Genomic DNA, 15,357 nt, shown 5'->3' on the forward strand with positions numbered 1-15,357 from the left:
CTTTTAGTTCTGCAGTTACCCACCTTTTCAAAAGGTTCCCCACCATATCCCTACATGAGTCACTGTTTTGGCCAGAGCTTGGAAGAGTAACAACTCCCAGAATTCAGTCACCATGGCCAATAAAATAATAATAACATTTGCTTTGAGTCTGACTCACTAGAAAACATCTTCCTATGTTCAACTCAACAGGATTTTCTTCTGAGCAATCATGTGCCATGTGTCAGAACTATGGACTAATTTTATCTCCCAAGCCCTTTTTAGCTCAGCATAGATATGGCAGTCCTAAACAGGTCACTGTAAGAGCCTGGAAAAGTTTCTTTTTGGACCACCACTCCCTGAACCTCCTAGGCTGGCTAGGGGAATCTGGGAACTATAGTTCAAAAAAATAATTTTGCTGAGCTCTGGAGAGAAGAGAATTTTCTATGCTATAATTATACATAAAATTTAAAAAGAAATAAATAACAGAATGAATCCAGCCAATCAGAGACACTACTACTGGGCTAGATGAAGATTTGCTATACTTGACTATCTCATTCATCTCTGTGCTTTTGAACAATAATAACCACATCAATTCGTAAGTGGGAAAGTGGCAATTAAACACTGTACTCTTCTCTCTCTCTTTAAAACTGGGGAATAAAAAGCAGTATTTGCACCTACAAATTTATCCTCTCCTCTCTGGTGCCAGCATGCCTACAGTGGCCTAGATTTTGCAGAGCAAATGGCTGGGATATAAGGGACAAGGGATATTATGAGGACGCAGCAGGAGCTGAAGCAAACCAACAGGAAATCTTCTATTTGCTATCTCTGGAAACAGATAATCACTCAGAAATAAGCAAGAAGAGGCATCTTTGCTTCATTATTATAGACCAGCAAAATATATACAACTAGCATCTTCAATTGCCATGCCCCAATTGTCCAAGTATGACTGAACACAACACCCCCCCCCCTTTTCCAAAAGGAAAGCGCAGCACAAAGAACGGTATTTGTACAAGCAGATCATTTTCTCTCATAAATAAGCCATCATTTAACACTTGGGTGGATTATTTTGTCTATCCTCCTTGTAACTTCTATTATGACTGACTAGCCAACTGCCAGATCTGTTTATTGCATAGATGCCATCCTCACCTCCCACCACCTTTGCAGGGGGCTTCCAGTAAAGGCTGCACCACATAAGCGATGTACAGTTTTCTTTAACTTTCTTGCTACCAAGTTTCACCATCAAGACCACAGTTAGGAAGAGCCCTGCCTTCTTGACCATTCCTAGATTTCACCTGGGAGGTGGGCAGAGCCTGGAAAAGTTAGGTTTGGGGACTACAGCTCCCAGGGTCCACCAGCCAACACGATGTGTTGCTATGCTGGCTAAGGGATTCTGGAAGCTGTACTCTAAAAATGTTTCCAAATGGGACACTTACAAGAGGGTTTTACTCTTTGCTCCACCATTGAAAATAAGAATGGCAGTCTCGTGAGTTCATTTGTTTTAAAGTGGTATATTTAGATCCTGAGTATCCTAAAGGCACCAGATCTTGTCTGAACATGGAAGCTAAGCAGGTCCAGCCCTGGTTAGTACTAAGATAGCAGACTGCCAATGACTCTCAAGTGCTGAAGATTATATTTCAAAGGAAGGAACTGACAAAGATGCCTTTGGGTAGTTGTTGCCTAGGAAAACCCTATGAAAATCATGGAGTTGCTATAAGTCAACAGGAGCTTTGAAGGTATGTGCACACACACATACCTAAGTTCAGAAGTTTAGATCCATCCATCCCCCACCCTAACACACTGAAGCTGAAAACAACTTTACTCAAACACCACTGTCTTAGAGACTGTCTGTTTGCAAGAAACTTTCCTCGATGTCAGTAGCACTGTATATACCTGCTCTCTTCCTGCTTCAGCACTGAATCTTATTTCACTTAAGGCATATAGGAGTTTTTTTGAATGAAAAGAAAGTGAGGTCAGAACGCATTCACGTGAATTCGCTAGTTCAGTGAATTTATGTGAATTTGAATTGCGTTCGAACTGACTTCCCATTGCCCGAAAATAGCTTGCCATTTTTTAAAAACTATGGGTTAATGTACTTTTGACCTGCAGCACATGGTTTTAGTCTTAGCCATTCAGTTAATGAACATTGTAGATAAGTAGGAATTTGAATCTACAGTTGGCCCTTCTTATACATGGATTTTTTTACACACAGATTCAAGGATCCATGGTTTGAAAATGTTCAAAAAAAGTATAAACTTCAAATATCAAACCTTGATTTTCCATTTTTAATAGGGGACACCATTTTGCTATGTCATTACATTTAACGGGACTTGAGCATACATGGATTTTGTTATACATGGGAGATCTTGGAACCAAACCCCAGCGTATAACAAGGGTCCACTATGTATTTTTAGTCAGAGACTCTGGACATTATCACACACAGCTTTTAAGCTGCCATTATTGTAATATAATAGCACCTTTGGCAATACTTATCACACAGTGCCACTTCCAATGCACACAATGTCCCTTTCCAACTTGGCTGTGTCTGCCAAGTGTGATTAGGGCATCCCTTTTCATTGATGGGGGAAACCCATCAATATTTCTCAATCATGCAACAGTCCCAGTACTCCTCATGTGCAAAACATCACTGCTGCAGCAGTTGCAATACTGATTGATTGATTAATTACATTATTAAATTGCTTTAATTAATGAAAATATTGGCAGTCATGTGGTGTCACAGCCTCCTCTTCCCCCTCCCATCACTATTCCCAAACAATCTGATTTCCTTTTTTTGCAATACTTTTATTTTCTTTTTTAAAACTTAAATCACATTAGCAGAACTGCAGAATTGTGTTTAAAAGGTACAAAAAAGAAAAGAAAAGAAAGGCATGATGGGTAAGGCATAGGGCGAGGTTAAGGAGTCGTCCAGAAGGGAGTGTAATGGCAGCATCAGCCCCAGTTACATGACTCAAATTGGTATGTTTGTGTTTTTGTTAATTGTGTGATTGCTGCGAGAATGGGACTTATGTGATAAGATCCTCTATCCATTACACAGCACTGGCTCCCAGCAGGACTGAACAGCAGCATGCGAGAACTAGGAGGACCACTGAGCTAGGTATTAAAAACACAAGCCAGTCACAATTTCCATTTTTCCTCCTTTGATTTTAGCTTCTTGAGTCAAGCTAGATGGAGTCTCAGGAAGCTGGAAGCTGCTTCTTTCACAAAACTTTTTTTTTAATTTATTTTAAATGTTCCTTCAGAAAAGCCATCTCCTTGCTTACCTCAGTCACGTTCATAACTTTGATTGCTGCTAGCTGCCCAGTCTTCACATGGCGACCCTGGAAAGGTGATAACAACAGAGTATATAGATAAATAAGCATGTGATTCTGGCATCCAAATAATGATGAGTAATGACCTGTGTAAAAAGCACAGAATCGAACCAGTCATTTAAGCAGACATCATTATAAGCTGAGTTTTCAAAGCTGCTCAATTGAATGAAAACAACTTGGACAGCACCTGATAGCAAATCAATATCAAACCGCTAGGGTGATATTCAGTGATCTTGATAGCATGAGCAGATAGTGGGAGGTGGACATCCCCGAAACCTATTTGGAAAATATAATATTCTGTATATAGAGACACCTTAGAGATATTACGCTAATAACACCATCACTAACCAACAAATATTTTATAGGTCTGTTCAGAAACCCTGTTCTGTCTGATCCAGGTTTTGGGCTTGTTTAGTCCCCCCCCCCCACCTAAAAAAAAAGCTGTAGCTCAGTGACAAAGCACTTGCTCTGTCTACAGAGAAGATGTCTGGCACAAGACCTGGCATCTAACACAAACCAAGCAGAGCAAAGACTATGCTGAGGGTTCGCAGCAGGGACTAACAAAATCCTTGTTCCCATAATAAGGGTATGAAATAAGGGTATGAACATAGCAAAATCCTTGTTCCCATAATAAGGGTATGAACTGGCCCCTTCAGTTTTCTGCATTGTTTGGAAGCAATCCACAATATTCTGGAGATGCATCTAGAAAGGACAATGGGAAGCTGCCAAGGAGGAGAAGGAAATGGCAAACTTTCAATTTGTGAATCTCTGGCCTCGTAGTAAACATCCCACCCCAAAGGTGGTACCCCAGCCATGTAATCGATACTGCTTGCCTTGTTTTCAACTTCAGAGGGAACAACCAGCACCAGTGGTGGTGCTGTCGAGTGGAACAGGGGACACATGTCTCATGATATGGCCAAAGTATGACAGCCTGAGTTTGGTTTCCTTGGTCATCTTGATTTCCAGGGATATTTTACATTAGGACAAAGTTCTTATTTTAGGACAACATTTCTTTCTTTCTTTCTTTCTTTCTTTCTTTCTTTCTTTCTTTCTTAGAAATAACAATTCATAATTTAAATAATATCATTATGTTCTTTTTGATTGCTGGGTATATTTGTGTGTACACATGCTGTATCTTTCACATACATCTCTAAGATTATACCACAGGGAAGCCACTGAAATCTACCAACACCTGGACAATTTCAACCGGAAAGAAGAAACCCTTAAAGTGAACAAATTTTGGCTACCAGTCCTGAGGAATAGCAAAATAAGGACTCAGCAAATGCAAATGGGAAGTCAGGGGCTTTCCCAGCAGATAATGATCCCCAATTAGCAGACGCTAATCCTCTTTTGCATTAGCCTCCCAGCCTCAGGACTGCCATCAGCACAGAACAAGACACATGCAAATCACTCCTGCATTCCCAGGCTCACACAGTATATATACACCCAACTTTTTCCAGGCAAAGCATTCTCTGAAGATGCCAGCCACAGATGCTGGCGAAACGTCAGGAAGAAACTTTCCTGGAACATGGCCACATAGCCCGAAAAACCCACAAAAAATTATACTCCACGCATCTGAGGAAATGAATTGTAATCTATGAAAGTCCATGTTATAATAAGGGCTGGTCTTAAAAGTGCCACACAAGTCTTCAAGGTTTCTTCCAATTTAAATTACACAACCTAAGCTGTTGTGTACAAAAACCATGTGCCTCTTGCTTCTCCTGTTATTGACTGCAGACCCCACAGATGTGAATGCTCTCCCAGACAGAAATATGCTCTTGATTCCCATCCAGCTGACGTCAGTCACCTCAACTGTGCTTCCTTTTTACAGTTCTTGTTCCTCTGTGGGAGGCCATTGTTTGCAAATCTTTCCAGGCATTGAAAGCTACACAGTATAGCGCAAAACACTTCCAGACAAGTTGGCACCCTAATTTAGCCTCCAGATTTTCTTGGAATGCAACCCTCTGTTGGTTTCTAGATTCACCTATTTCCCTAATTCATTGATAGAAAAGTATTATTTAATTCCCATCCACCCGTCTCTTCAATAAATTAACATATGCATCTGTTACCTATTAATAAATGAGATTATTAGGACTTTTAATAGGACTGTCCATTACAGGACTGATGCTGGAGGAATTATTCAGAAATTTCTTGTCAGAGGTTTCCGGTTTGTTTCAATTAATTAATGAGCCAAGGAAAAACTTCACACACACACACACACACACAAGATTCAGCTGCAATAAATGTGTAATTTCTCATATCTTACACCATTTTAAACCAGAGCATATGATTAACATCAACCCTTGTGCCAGTTGGAGTGGGAAAATCCATTTCTTTGTGACATTCAATTAGAAGGGCTTTTTCACATTAAGAGTGCATGATGGGTTCATATTGTTCAGATAAATGCCCACCCCTTTCATTTAATCACTTTGTGAGAAAGATATATGAGGAAAAGAGGCAATATTACAAACTCCTTCTGGCAGGCCCTCCTCCCTCTTTGTACATTCTCTGCTGTTGCTTTTAATTCACCAAGTAGAGATTAGAAAATGCACAGTCAAGGCAGAATATCCCGTTTTAGCAGATGAGCATACTTTTGGCCCCTGCTGTGTTCATGACACATTGCCCAACAGAGCTCCACACATGCTTGGGCCCTTGTAGTGAGAGCAACAGAGCCTCTAATATCACATTCACCTTACCCTCCATAAAATTATATTCTCCAACTGTCCCAATCATCTGTTTTTAGCATGTCTTGGTTTCTTTGTTCTCCTCACACTTTCCATTTTAGTCCTCAGCTTACTTCAGTGAGTACAATTTGAGGTCGAGTCTGCACAAGAAGGAATACTCTGGGAGCAGCTCAAAGTATCCTGTCCCCAAAACTGTCCCAATATCCTCCCATTATCTTGGGCACTCTGTTGCAACACCAGGCAGCTGTTCACATGTATTTCTCACTGTGCTGCCCAGTGCTGCCACAAGTCACTCATTCTGAGGTCAGAATGAGGCACCCAGCACTGACCACATGGCTGATTGTGATTGTTAGTTCCTGCATGGCAGGGGGTTGGACTGGATGGCCCTTGGGGTCTCTTCCAACTCTATGATTCTATTTCTTACAACTCTATGATTCTATGATTTGGAACAAGAAATAGGAAGAGCAAGATACTTCCCCCTCCACTCCTCTGCTATCACTGAGTTAACTGAGTGCAAATGACTTTTGCACTTTGAACTCATTTTGCAGCAATTCAAGTGAGCCAAAGACAAAGGCGGAAAGAAAAGGAGGAGAGAGAAACTGGGATGTTTTTAAAACTGCTGAAAAAGTGGGACAAGAGAGGATCAATCAGGACTGTCCCAGCCAAACCAGAACAGTTCGGAGGGTACTATATTAAGTGGCTTCTCTCAGTGACAAATTGGAGGGAGGGAGCTGAAAGTGTCTATCAGTATGATTAAGAAACCAAGGTTTGAAACATTCTTATTCCCAAATCTCAACAATTAAATTTAGCAGAGACAGCAAATGTGAGGTCGCTAAGAACCACCTTCAAGCAAAATGTGACCTACTTGTTGACAAAAACAAAAGTAGGCTGCTCATTCTGCAAACCAATGTTGGCCGCATTTCTCACATCACCATTGTGCCAAAGGCACATCACGGATCACACCTTTGAGTGAGAGAGGAGTGAATATGGTTGTGACAATTTTTTAAAAAATAATAATGAGGTGGCATTTTAAAAATGGGGATGTGACCATTTGTACAAACAAACAAATCAAAACCAAGCAAGAACAATGGGGGGAAAAAGGACAGAATCTTACCACCATGCCTGACTAAATTCAATGTTAGATCATGGCAACAGAACATGGGGAAAAATTTTCTCCCACTATAATTTTGGTTTTGACCCCCGCTTTGTGCAAGGCAGTACATATGACCACAACTGAAGATGAAAAAAATTGAAGAAAGAAGACTCACGCTATGATGTTAAAGAAAAACACCCTTGGCTATGTCTTTTCCTCCTCCAACAATAGGCAGAGCAGCAGACAGGCTTGCTTTACATTAGGGGTGAAGGAATTCATGTCATATTGAAATAGTAAAATGAGCCATTACATGCCATGAGGTCTTTCCAAAAAACTGATGAATTACAACACTAGCATCCCTCTCCACACAACCCTAGCATTCTATAGATATAGGTATAATCAGCATAGTGTAGAACTGTTCAACTAGGAACTTTATCGCACACCTTTTTTTTCCCGTTATGGGAACTGGAAGAGGACTCTCAGGCCCATGTGTGACCTGAAAAAACCCAGATTTTATCGCACAGCGAATAGTCCTCAAAAGGGCCCCGTTCCGTCCTCCGGCGCCAAGCCGTCCCTGTTCAGTAGAGAAACCAAGTTTTAGAACTACTGATCTAACTGGACCCTAAACCCTCTTTATTAGCCATCCCATGGTCTTCATTTCATTAAAAAAAAAAAAGCCAGTCAGTAAATATGGAAAATCAGCTAAACAATCTGAATTCTTGCAGGAAAAATACAGCTGAATGGGCAGTTGCAAGAAAAACAGTTAATACGCTATAGCAGAAGCCAGATCTAATGGCTAACTGGGGGGGGGGGGGGGGGAGAGAGCTGCTACTGGCAGCTCTACATGAACACAGGTTTTGCTGAGAGAATCAATCATAGATTTGAATTGCACATTTTTGGGGTCAAACAGCAAAATGACTTCTCCAGATTTTGAACCACTAGAAAAATACTGAAGGTTGCCAGATCAAAACCCTGTGAAGCTGTTCCTTCTTTGTTGAGTAGAGATGGACTCCAAATAGGCCAAACAACAGCTGATAGAAAGGTGGATGACAAGATGGGGCACTGAGGGTCGGGTAACGTCACAGCTACTTCACCTACCAATTCAACTATGGAATTAAAAAGGTATTTGAGGTATACCTTCCAGCATTTCACAGATATAAACTTGGACGCATATGGCCAAGCAACATCAGAGTGTGATCAAGATGGCAATAGGTATTAATGAGGAAGAACGTACAAACTAGAAGAGGCTGCAGCAGTTTGCTCTTCCCTGAGTCTAATGAGAAGTGCAAGACTCCATCCCCCTCTTATCATCTCCCCTGCTGAGGTAATTAAATGCAAACGATTTCTTGTACTTCAGACTCAGGGCTTTATCACCCCAGCCTGTTGTCTCACAGCAATGAACACATACCAGTAGGAAAACAATCACTATCCCTTGTTCTCTGCAATACTGCCATAGTACCACTCTGGCGATGCATGTTCCTATCATTCTTCCATGCTACCTCAGTGACTCTGCCTGCCTCCCTGTATCTGTCCTATGTAATGCATACATACTGTTTATTTTTTTGCCACCATTGCACAATGTGCTCTTTGCTGCTGCCATTTCACTCCTCTGACCGAAATCTCCCACACACTCCATGTGGCTCGTAATCTGCCCACCTCATAATAATAATAATAGGATTTATTTATATACCACCCAGTCACTGGGAATCTGAGCGGTTTACAACAGAGGGGATAATAGACGGTTTCCTGCCCTCAGGCTTACAACCTAAAAGACAAGATACAAAAGGAGAAGGGAATGGTGAGGGGGGGAGAGGATCAGGTCCAGCATTCTTCTCTCCCTCTGAGGCTTGGACCAAGGCAGATGGACCGGAGGGAGGGCTCTTCTTCTTCAGACTAGCCTTGGTGGAGCTAGCCTGCCTCTCTCTCTCTCTCTCAAGATGGTGGTTGAAGAGAGGGCTTGTCTTCTTCCAGGGAGGCCTGGTGGAACTAGCCTGCCTCTCTCTATCTCAAGATGGATGAAGGGAGGGCCTGTCTTCTTCCAGGCAGTCCTGGTGGAGCTAGCCTGCCTCTCTCTCTCTCAAGATGGTGGTTGAAGGGAGGGCTTGTCTACTTCCAGAGAGGCCTGTTGGAGCTAGCCTGCCTCTCTCCCCCTCAAGATGGTGGCTGAAGAGACGGCTTGACCATGTGGTGCACCAACCCTTCCTTTGGTTCACATTGGTTGCTTTTACTCCATTCCCCAGTATTTATTTTGGAGCTTGACAGACCACCTCGAAGGGGTGGTGGGACCTCACGCCGCGGCCCTGATCCTGCCTTTTGAGGGTGCAAAAAGTGGCTCCTTTTTCGCTGTCGAAAGGGCACGATAGCCATGGTGGCTCCTTAGGCACTGCATCATGTGGACATGGTGCCCTGGGGGCAGAGTCAGGGTGTGTGTCATCTGGATGCCACATCCCAAATCTGCCCCCAGGGCAGCCTTTCAGGCCGGTCTGTGCAGGGCCTTTGTTTTGTTTTTTAATTTGTTTTGCTGTAATTGTGGCATGCTGGCAACCTGCTATGGTAGGGCAATCATGCAGTTACAGCAAATCAAATTAAATAATAAAATTCCAGGGATTAGAGTAAAAGCAGCATTGTTCTTGTGCACCATAAAGTCCTCTTTGTACAGACACCAGAAGTGTTTGGGGATAGGGAGGTGAAGAAGAGAACCATGCCCACTCACACCACAGGACTACTGGAATATCGAATTGCAGTGGAATGAAACAATCTCGCCAGAAGCAATAGCCAAGCAGCAGATATTGGAGATGTTAATGGTTTTTTCCTATCAATGTTGTTGCAGTGCAACAACATGCAACAACAGCAGAGTCACAACACTGTAATAAGGAAAGCTTGAACACGGAACCAGGCCAATGTAATCATGCAACAATCTATTGTGTGATAAAGCCCCCCAATTTGCAGCAACTATTGTAAGTTGAGGATAATGGGAGGGAAGAAGGAGAAAGAAATGAGGACATTTTAAAAAGAGCTGAAAAAGTGGGAGAAAGCATATTAATCAGAGCTATCCCTGCCAAATCAAGGCAGTTGGAAAGTATCTGGAGGCAACATCTCTGGGTTGCAACCTGGCAATCCAGCAGAGTTTCAACTTCCTACTTCAAAACAACAAAAGAAGAACTCTGGTCACACATTTGCACGAGTCGTTTTAATTTATTTATTTAAAATGTCACCATCCTGTATTTTCCCCAGGGCCATCTAGTTCAATTCCCTGCCATTGCAGGAATCCAGTGCTGAAGTACCCCTGAAAGGCACCTATCCAACTGCAGCTAAAACTCTTCAGTGAAAAAGAGTCCACCGCCTTTTGAGGGAGACCCTTCCACTGTCAAACAGCTTTCAAATTTTGTCATTGAAGAATTGCATTTTATGCTGCTGCTGTTTCTGTAAGCTTCTTAGGGGCTGTTGGGCAGAGAAAGGCTAGGCAGGCATTTTTATGAAATAAACAAATATTTTATATAAACTCTCAGTGGTTTAACAGCAAAATGTTCCAAGAGAGAGAGAGAGAGAGAGAGAGACATACAAAACTCAAAGGATTCTGTTAAAAGCATTACAACAGTCATCCAAAGGCAGATTCAGACACTTGCTTAAATAACTGCACAACTCGACACGTGGCAAACTCCAAAGTTAAGTCCCACTGTATTCGACAAAGATTTAAACATGCTTCATGCCATTTGGATGTACTGGACTATAAATGGACTACAACTCTCAACATCAACAGCCAAAAGGAACAATGGGATCATAGAATCATAGAATTGTATTGTTGGAAGAGACCTTAAGGGCTTTCCAGTCCAACTCCATTCTGCCATGCAGGGATATACAATCAAAGTATTCCTGACAGATGGCCATCCAGACTCTGCTTAGAAACCTCGAAATAAGGAGACTCCACCACTCTCCGAGGCAGTGTCCTCCACTATCTAATAGCTTTCACTGTTAGCAGTTCTTGCTAATGTTGAGATCTAATATCTTTTCATGTAGCTTGAATCTATTGCTCTGGGTCCTATTCTCTGGAGCAGCAGAAAATAAACATGCTCCATCCTCAATATGACATCCCATCAAATATTTAAACATGGCTATCATATCACCCCTCAGTCTTCTCTTCTCCAGGCTAAACATCCCTAAGCCACTCATAGGGCATAAGGTTGTGAGTTCAATACCAGTCAGGGTTTCAAGATCGACTCAGCTTGGCATAGGTCACTAAAATGAGTACCCAGCTTTGAGAGGTTTAGCAAGGAGAAGAAAAGGTTAAGAGTTGATATGATGGCCATGTTTAAGCTTGTTTTCTTCTGTTCCGAAGATTAGAACATGGAGCAATGGATGGAAGCTACAGGAAAAGAGATTCCATCTCAACATTAGGAAGAACTTCCTGATAGTAAGAGATGTTCAACAATGTTGCTTGGAATGTGGTGGAGTCTCCTTCTTTGGAGGTTTTTAAAGGTAGGCTGGGAGGCCATCTGTTGGGAGTGATTTGACTGTGTATTCCTGCATGGCAGAATGGGGTTGGGTGGCCCTTGGAGTCTCTTCCAACTCTATGTTTCTATGGAATTCAATCTTTAGACCATTTTGTGTTGAATATGGAGAAAGCCCTTTGGCAAGAAAAGAAAGATGGAATCTTGAAATTTCTTGAAGCAGGAAAAAACCTTAGTGCTTCCTTGGAGGTCTTTAAGCAGAGGCTGGATGGCCATCTGTCGGGGATGCTTTGATTTGGATTTCCTGCATGGCAGGGGTTGGACTGGATGGACCTTGTGGTCTCTTCCAACTCTATGATTCTATGATTCGCTCTGAATGAATCCCTTTGGACTACTCAGAATAAGGTAGTTCAATCTGGAGCTGGTTTAACTCCAGGTTCATGTGTACTGGATCCAGTAAAACAGACTTTTACTTTCAACAATGGCTATTTTGTGGCCACATGTCTGCAGAAGCAATTTGGCATCCTTTTTAATGGATTATTTGGAGAGAGACTTCATCAATCTTTTACATTTAGCTGGAAAGGGCAAATACTGAAGTACTGTAATGTTATTTCTCTTCCAGCCTGCTTTTTTTTAAAAAAATTAAAAAATCTCAGGTTCATCGCAAATTACATGTGTGGACAATGTGTGTAAATAAATCATAGAGTCCATTATCCAAATCAAGAGTATATTTATTTCATAAAAGTGCTTTTTGTATATCTTAGGAGAAATGTTCTCAAACACAAAAGTTATAAAAGCATTATATTTAAGCATAGGCAGCAGAGCAGAAATGATTTGTAAATTGTTTATTCCCTTTATTCTTTTCCTTTTTAAAATCCCAAGTTAAGGGGGAAAACTCAGAAGAGAAATCCTCATAAAACTTTACTCAACAGACTCAGAAGCTTTCTGGCTTCAAAAGAATGCATTTCAAAAGGGAACTGGAGGGGAGAAAGTACTGAATACTATCTTGTGCTTTTCTCAAATAACTTTTTTTTGCCCTAAATTACTTAAAAGTTATACGAGATGGTTTTGTCAAGAGCAGTGCCTGAGTCATATGAGCAAAAGAGGGGTTTGTTTGTTTAAATGTGAATCAAAAATAATAAAGAATGCTAAAGGTTGCACTAATAAAGCAAGGGCACATCAATTAACAACTGATTAGGTTTAACCATGTAGTTTGGGTGTGTTACTATGGCCATTAAGTGAAGATGTTAGATCTATTTCTCCTATGATTGATGCATCAGGCTTTGGTTTTAGGCACAAGTTCTGGTAGAACATTATAAGCAGACATGGGAATTTATCAAACGGGAGGAATTTCTCTTAAATTTGAATGAAAAGAAAGTGGGGCCAGAATGCATTCACTTAAAGTCGCTAGTTTCATGCAATTACGTGAATGCACATTGCTTTCGAACTGGCTTCCCATTGCCCAAAAATAGCATGCCATTGCCCGAATTTGCGTGTGGCAGTCTATCACGCAATAACGTGAAACCACATGATTGCATTCGGATTGACTTCCCATTGCCCGAATTTGCGTGCAGTGGGTTAATACGCAATAACGTTAAATTCTATGATTGCGTTCAGATTGCCATCGGATTATACAGTACTTCCAGTTCCCCTTGTCTGATAAACTTTATGTTGTCTGTTCTGCCCCCAACATGATACTATTGGTTGTGAGGAAGAACAAGACTGCAATTGTTCCTCTACAAGTGGTAGATTTGGAAGTACAGTCCACCCTTGGCTTATGCAGGGGATCCATTCCCCCCAGCGTAAGCCAAATACCGCACATGCACAAGCCTCATTCAAGTGAATGGGGCTTGTGCATGCGGCGGTGCAGTGGCGCGCATACGTCACGGGTGCGTGCTCCATTTATCCCAATGGGATGTGTTGCCCCTTGTGCCCCGCGCGCTCCCGCACGGCTTTCAACATATGCTGAAAGCCGCGTATGATGCGGGCGCATTTTACAAGTCAGCGGCACACCCGATTTCCAGTAGGCTCTTGTGCACAGGGCCGGTCATCTATATAGGTGAACTAGGCGGCTGCCTTGTGCGGCAAAATTTAGGGGCAGCTTTGCAGGTTTTTTGTATAATTTTTTGCGTAATTAAACAATATTAAAGTGAAAACTCATTGCAGCAAGTAACGTAAAAGCAACCTTCTGTATGATGATTTCTTTGTACAATGGCCAAAACATAAATGTGTGCCCCCCTGTGTTTGTGGTATGGTTTTTAATTTTTTATTTTTTTTTACTAATTCTCAATACTATGATGAGAGATTGGAACCTAAGTTTTATGTCATGTTTAGCTTTAGCAAATGAAACAGCAGAAATCAAGGGGTGAGAGGCGACTGGGGGTGCCAAAATAATTCTCGCCTAGGGTGGCCCAATACCTAGTTGTGCAAAATACATTGTTGGTTACCCCTTCCTTCCAAATTAGCTGGAATATGCACCAGTACTCAGTTCCATACCTTTTGAACTTTGATACATAATTTCAACTCAAAATCAATTTTTAAATGGTTCCTTTAAAAGATTGTGTGCCTTGCAAGTCATTTCCAACTACGGCAACCCTAAGTGACACTAAGATGGCATTTTCTTGGCCTCTCTCTGAGGCTGAGAAAATGTGACTTGCCCAAAGTCACCCAGCAGGCTTGCATGGCTAAGTGGGGATTCAAACCTTGGTCTCCAGAGTCCTAGTCTAACGCTCAAACTGATAGACCACCCTAGCTCTTTTCACAGAAATGAACAAATGCATCAGCGATTTTTGGAATTTACAATTTGCCTGCTCAGTTTTTCTCTCTCTTGAAAGAACAGTTAGAACTCATCTTCTTCTTGAGTGACATGGGCAATAAAAACTTTATAAGCATCTTAATACTTAAAAACATATAACTTTACCAAAAATTACTCTGCCAGAAAATATATAGCTCTCTCTCTCTACTAGACCACCTTGTACATTGGCTTGTGAAGCTATTTGGAGATTTCAAAAGCCTATTGCTTACTCTTATTACAGCATTACACTAATATGCATTTTCATTTTTTAAAAAAATGCCTTTACTGCACCTTGCCAAAACTCACAAGCTTTTTCTCAAAAGATATATATTCAGGGGTTGCTTGTTGGTCATGCAACCAAATATAGCAAAATTAAAAACAAAACAAATCGCTGCAGTGATACTTTATAAGGCCACCAAAAAGGTGCAAAATACATTGCACGAGTGGCCTTCATCATCACATTTCTTCTTCTAAAATGACTTTTAGCATCCATGCCTAATGAAGAAGCCTGTGAGCTTTGAAAGTTGGTATAATGCATTTTGCACCTTTTGGTTGGGCTAATAAAGGTATCACTTTGTTGTTGTTGTTGTGTGCCTTCAAGTCATTTCTGACTTATGGCAACCTATCATGGACTTTCTGCGGCTGAGAATGTGTGCTTCAACCAAGGTTAAGTGGGAATTTGAACTTTGATCTCCAGAGTCATAGGACTTTATCACATGGGGAAAATCAGGGGAAAGCAGGGGTTTCACATTAGCCCATGAAAATTGTGTGATCGCAGTGAAGATTTTCATACAATGTCGCGATTAAAGACGATTTCCCCCTGAATAATTTGTTGCTGGTTATTACCTGTTTTATGGCCGGGTTAAGTCCTCTTTAATTGCGATGTGTGTGAAAATCTTCACCACAATTGCATGATTTCCATGAGCTAAACCCCTGCTTACTCCTTGTGCGATAATGTACATAGTCCAACACTAAGTCACTACACCATGCTAGCTCTCGGCAATGCATTTTATTTTATTTTTAAAATATTTAG

The 15,357-nt window shown here is 41.4% G+C and overlaps 1 protein-coding gene across 1 annotated transcript in view; it reads right to left on the reverse strand.

Moving 5' to 3' along the window:
• Positions 1 to 15,357, reverse strand: part of LOC149308717 (traf2 and NCK-interacting protein kinase-like) — a 104,056-nt gene that overhangs the window by 70,629 nt on the left and 18,070 nt on the right. The window contains exon 3 of the mRNA XM_089536354.1: positions 3,258 to 3,314. Within this exon, the coding sequence (XP_089392480.1) occupies positions 3,258 to 3,272 (15 nt within the window). The 5' untranslated portion in view covers positions 3,273 to 3,314. The remainder of the gene's footprint in view (positions 1 to 3,257; positions 3,315 to 15,357) is intronic.

This window comes from Sceloporus occidentalis, unplaced genomic scaffold, assembly GCF_023333645.1.
Source record: "Sceloporus occidentalis isolate IW3139 unplaced genomic scaffold, rSceOcc1.0.p SCAF_8, whole genome shotgun sequence".
In the NCBI taxonomy this organism is placed as follows: domain Eukaryota; kingdom Metazoa; phylum Chordata; class Lepidosauria; order Squamata; family Phrynosomatidae; genus Sceloporus; species Sceloporus occidentalis.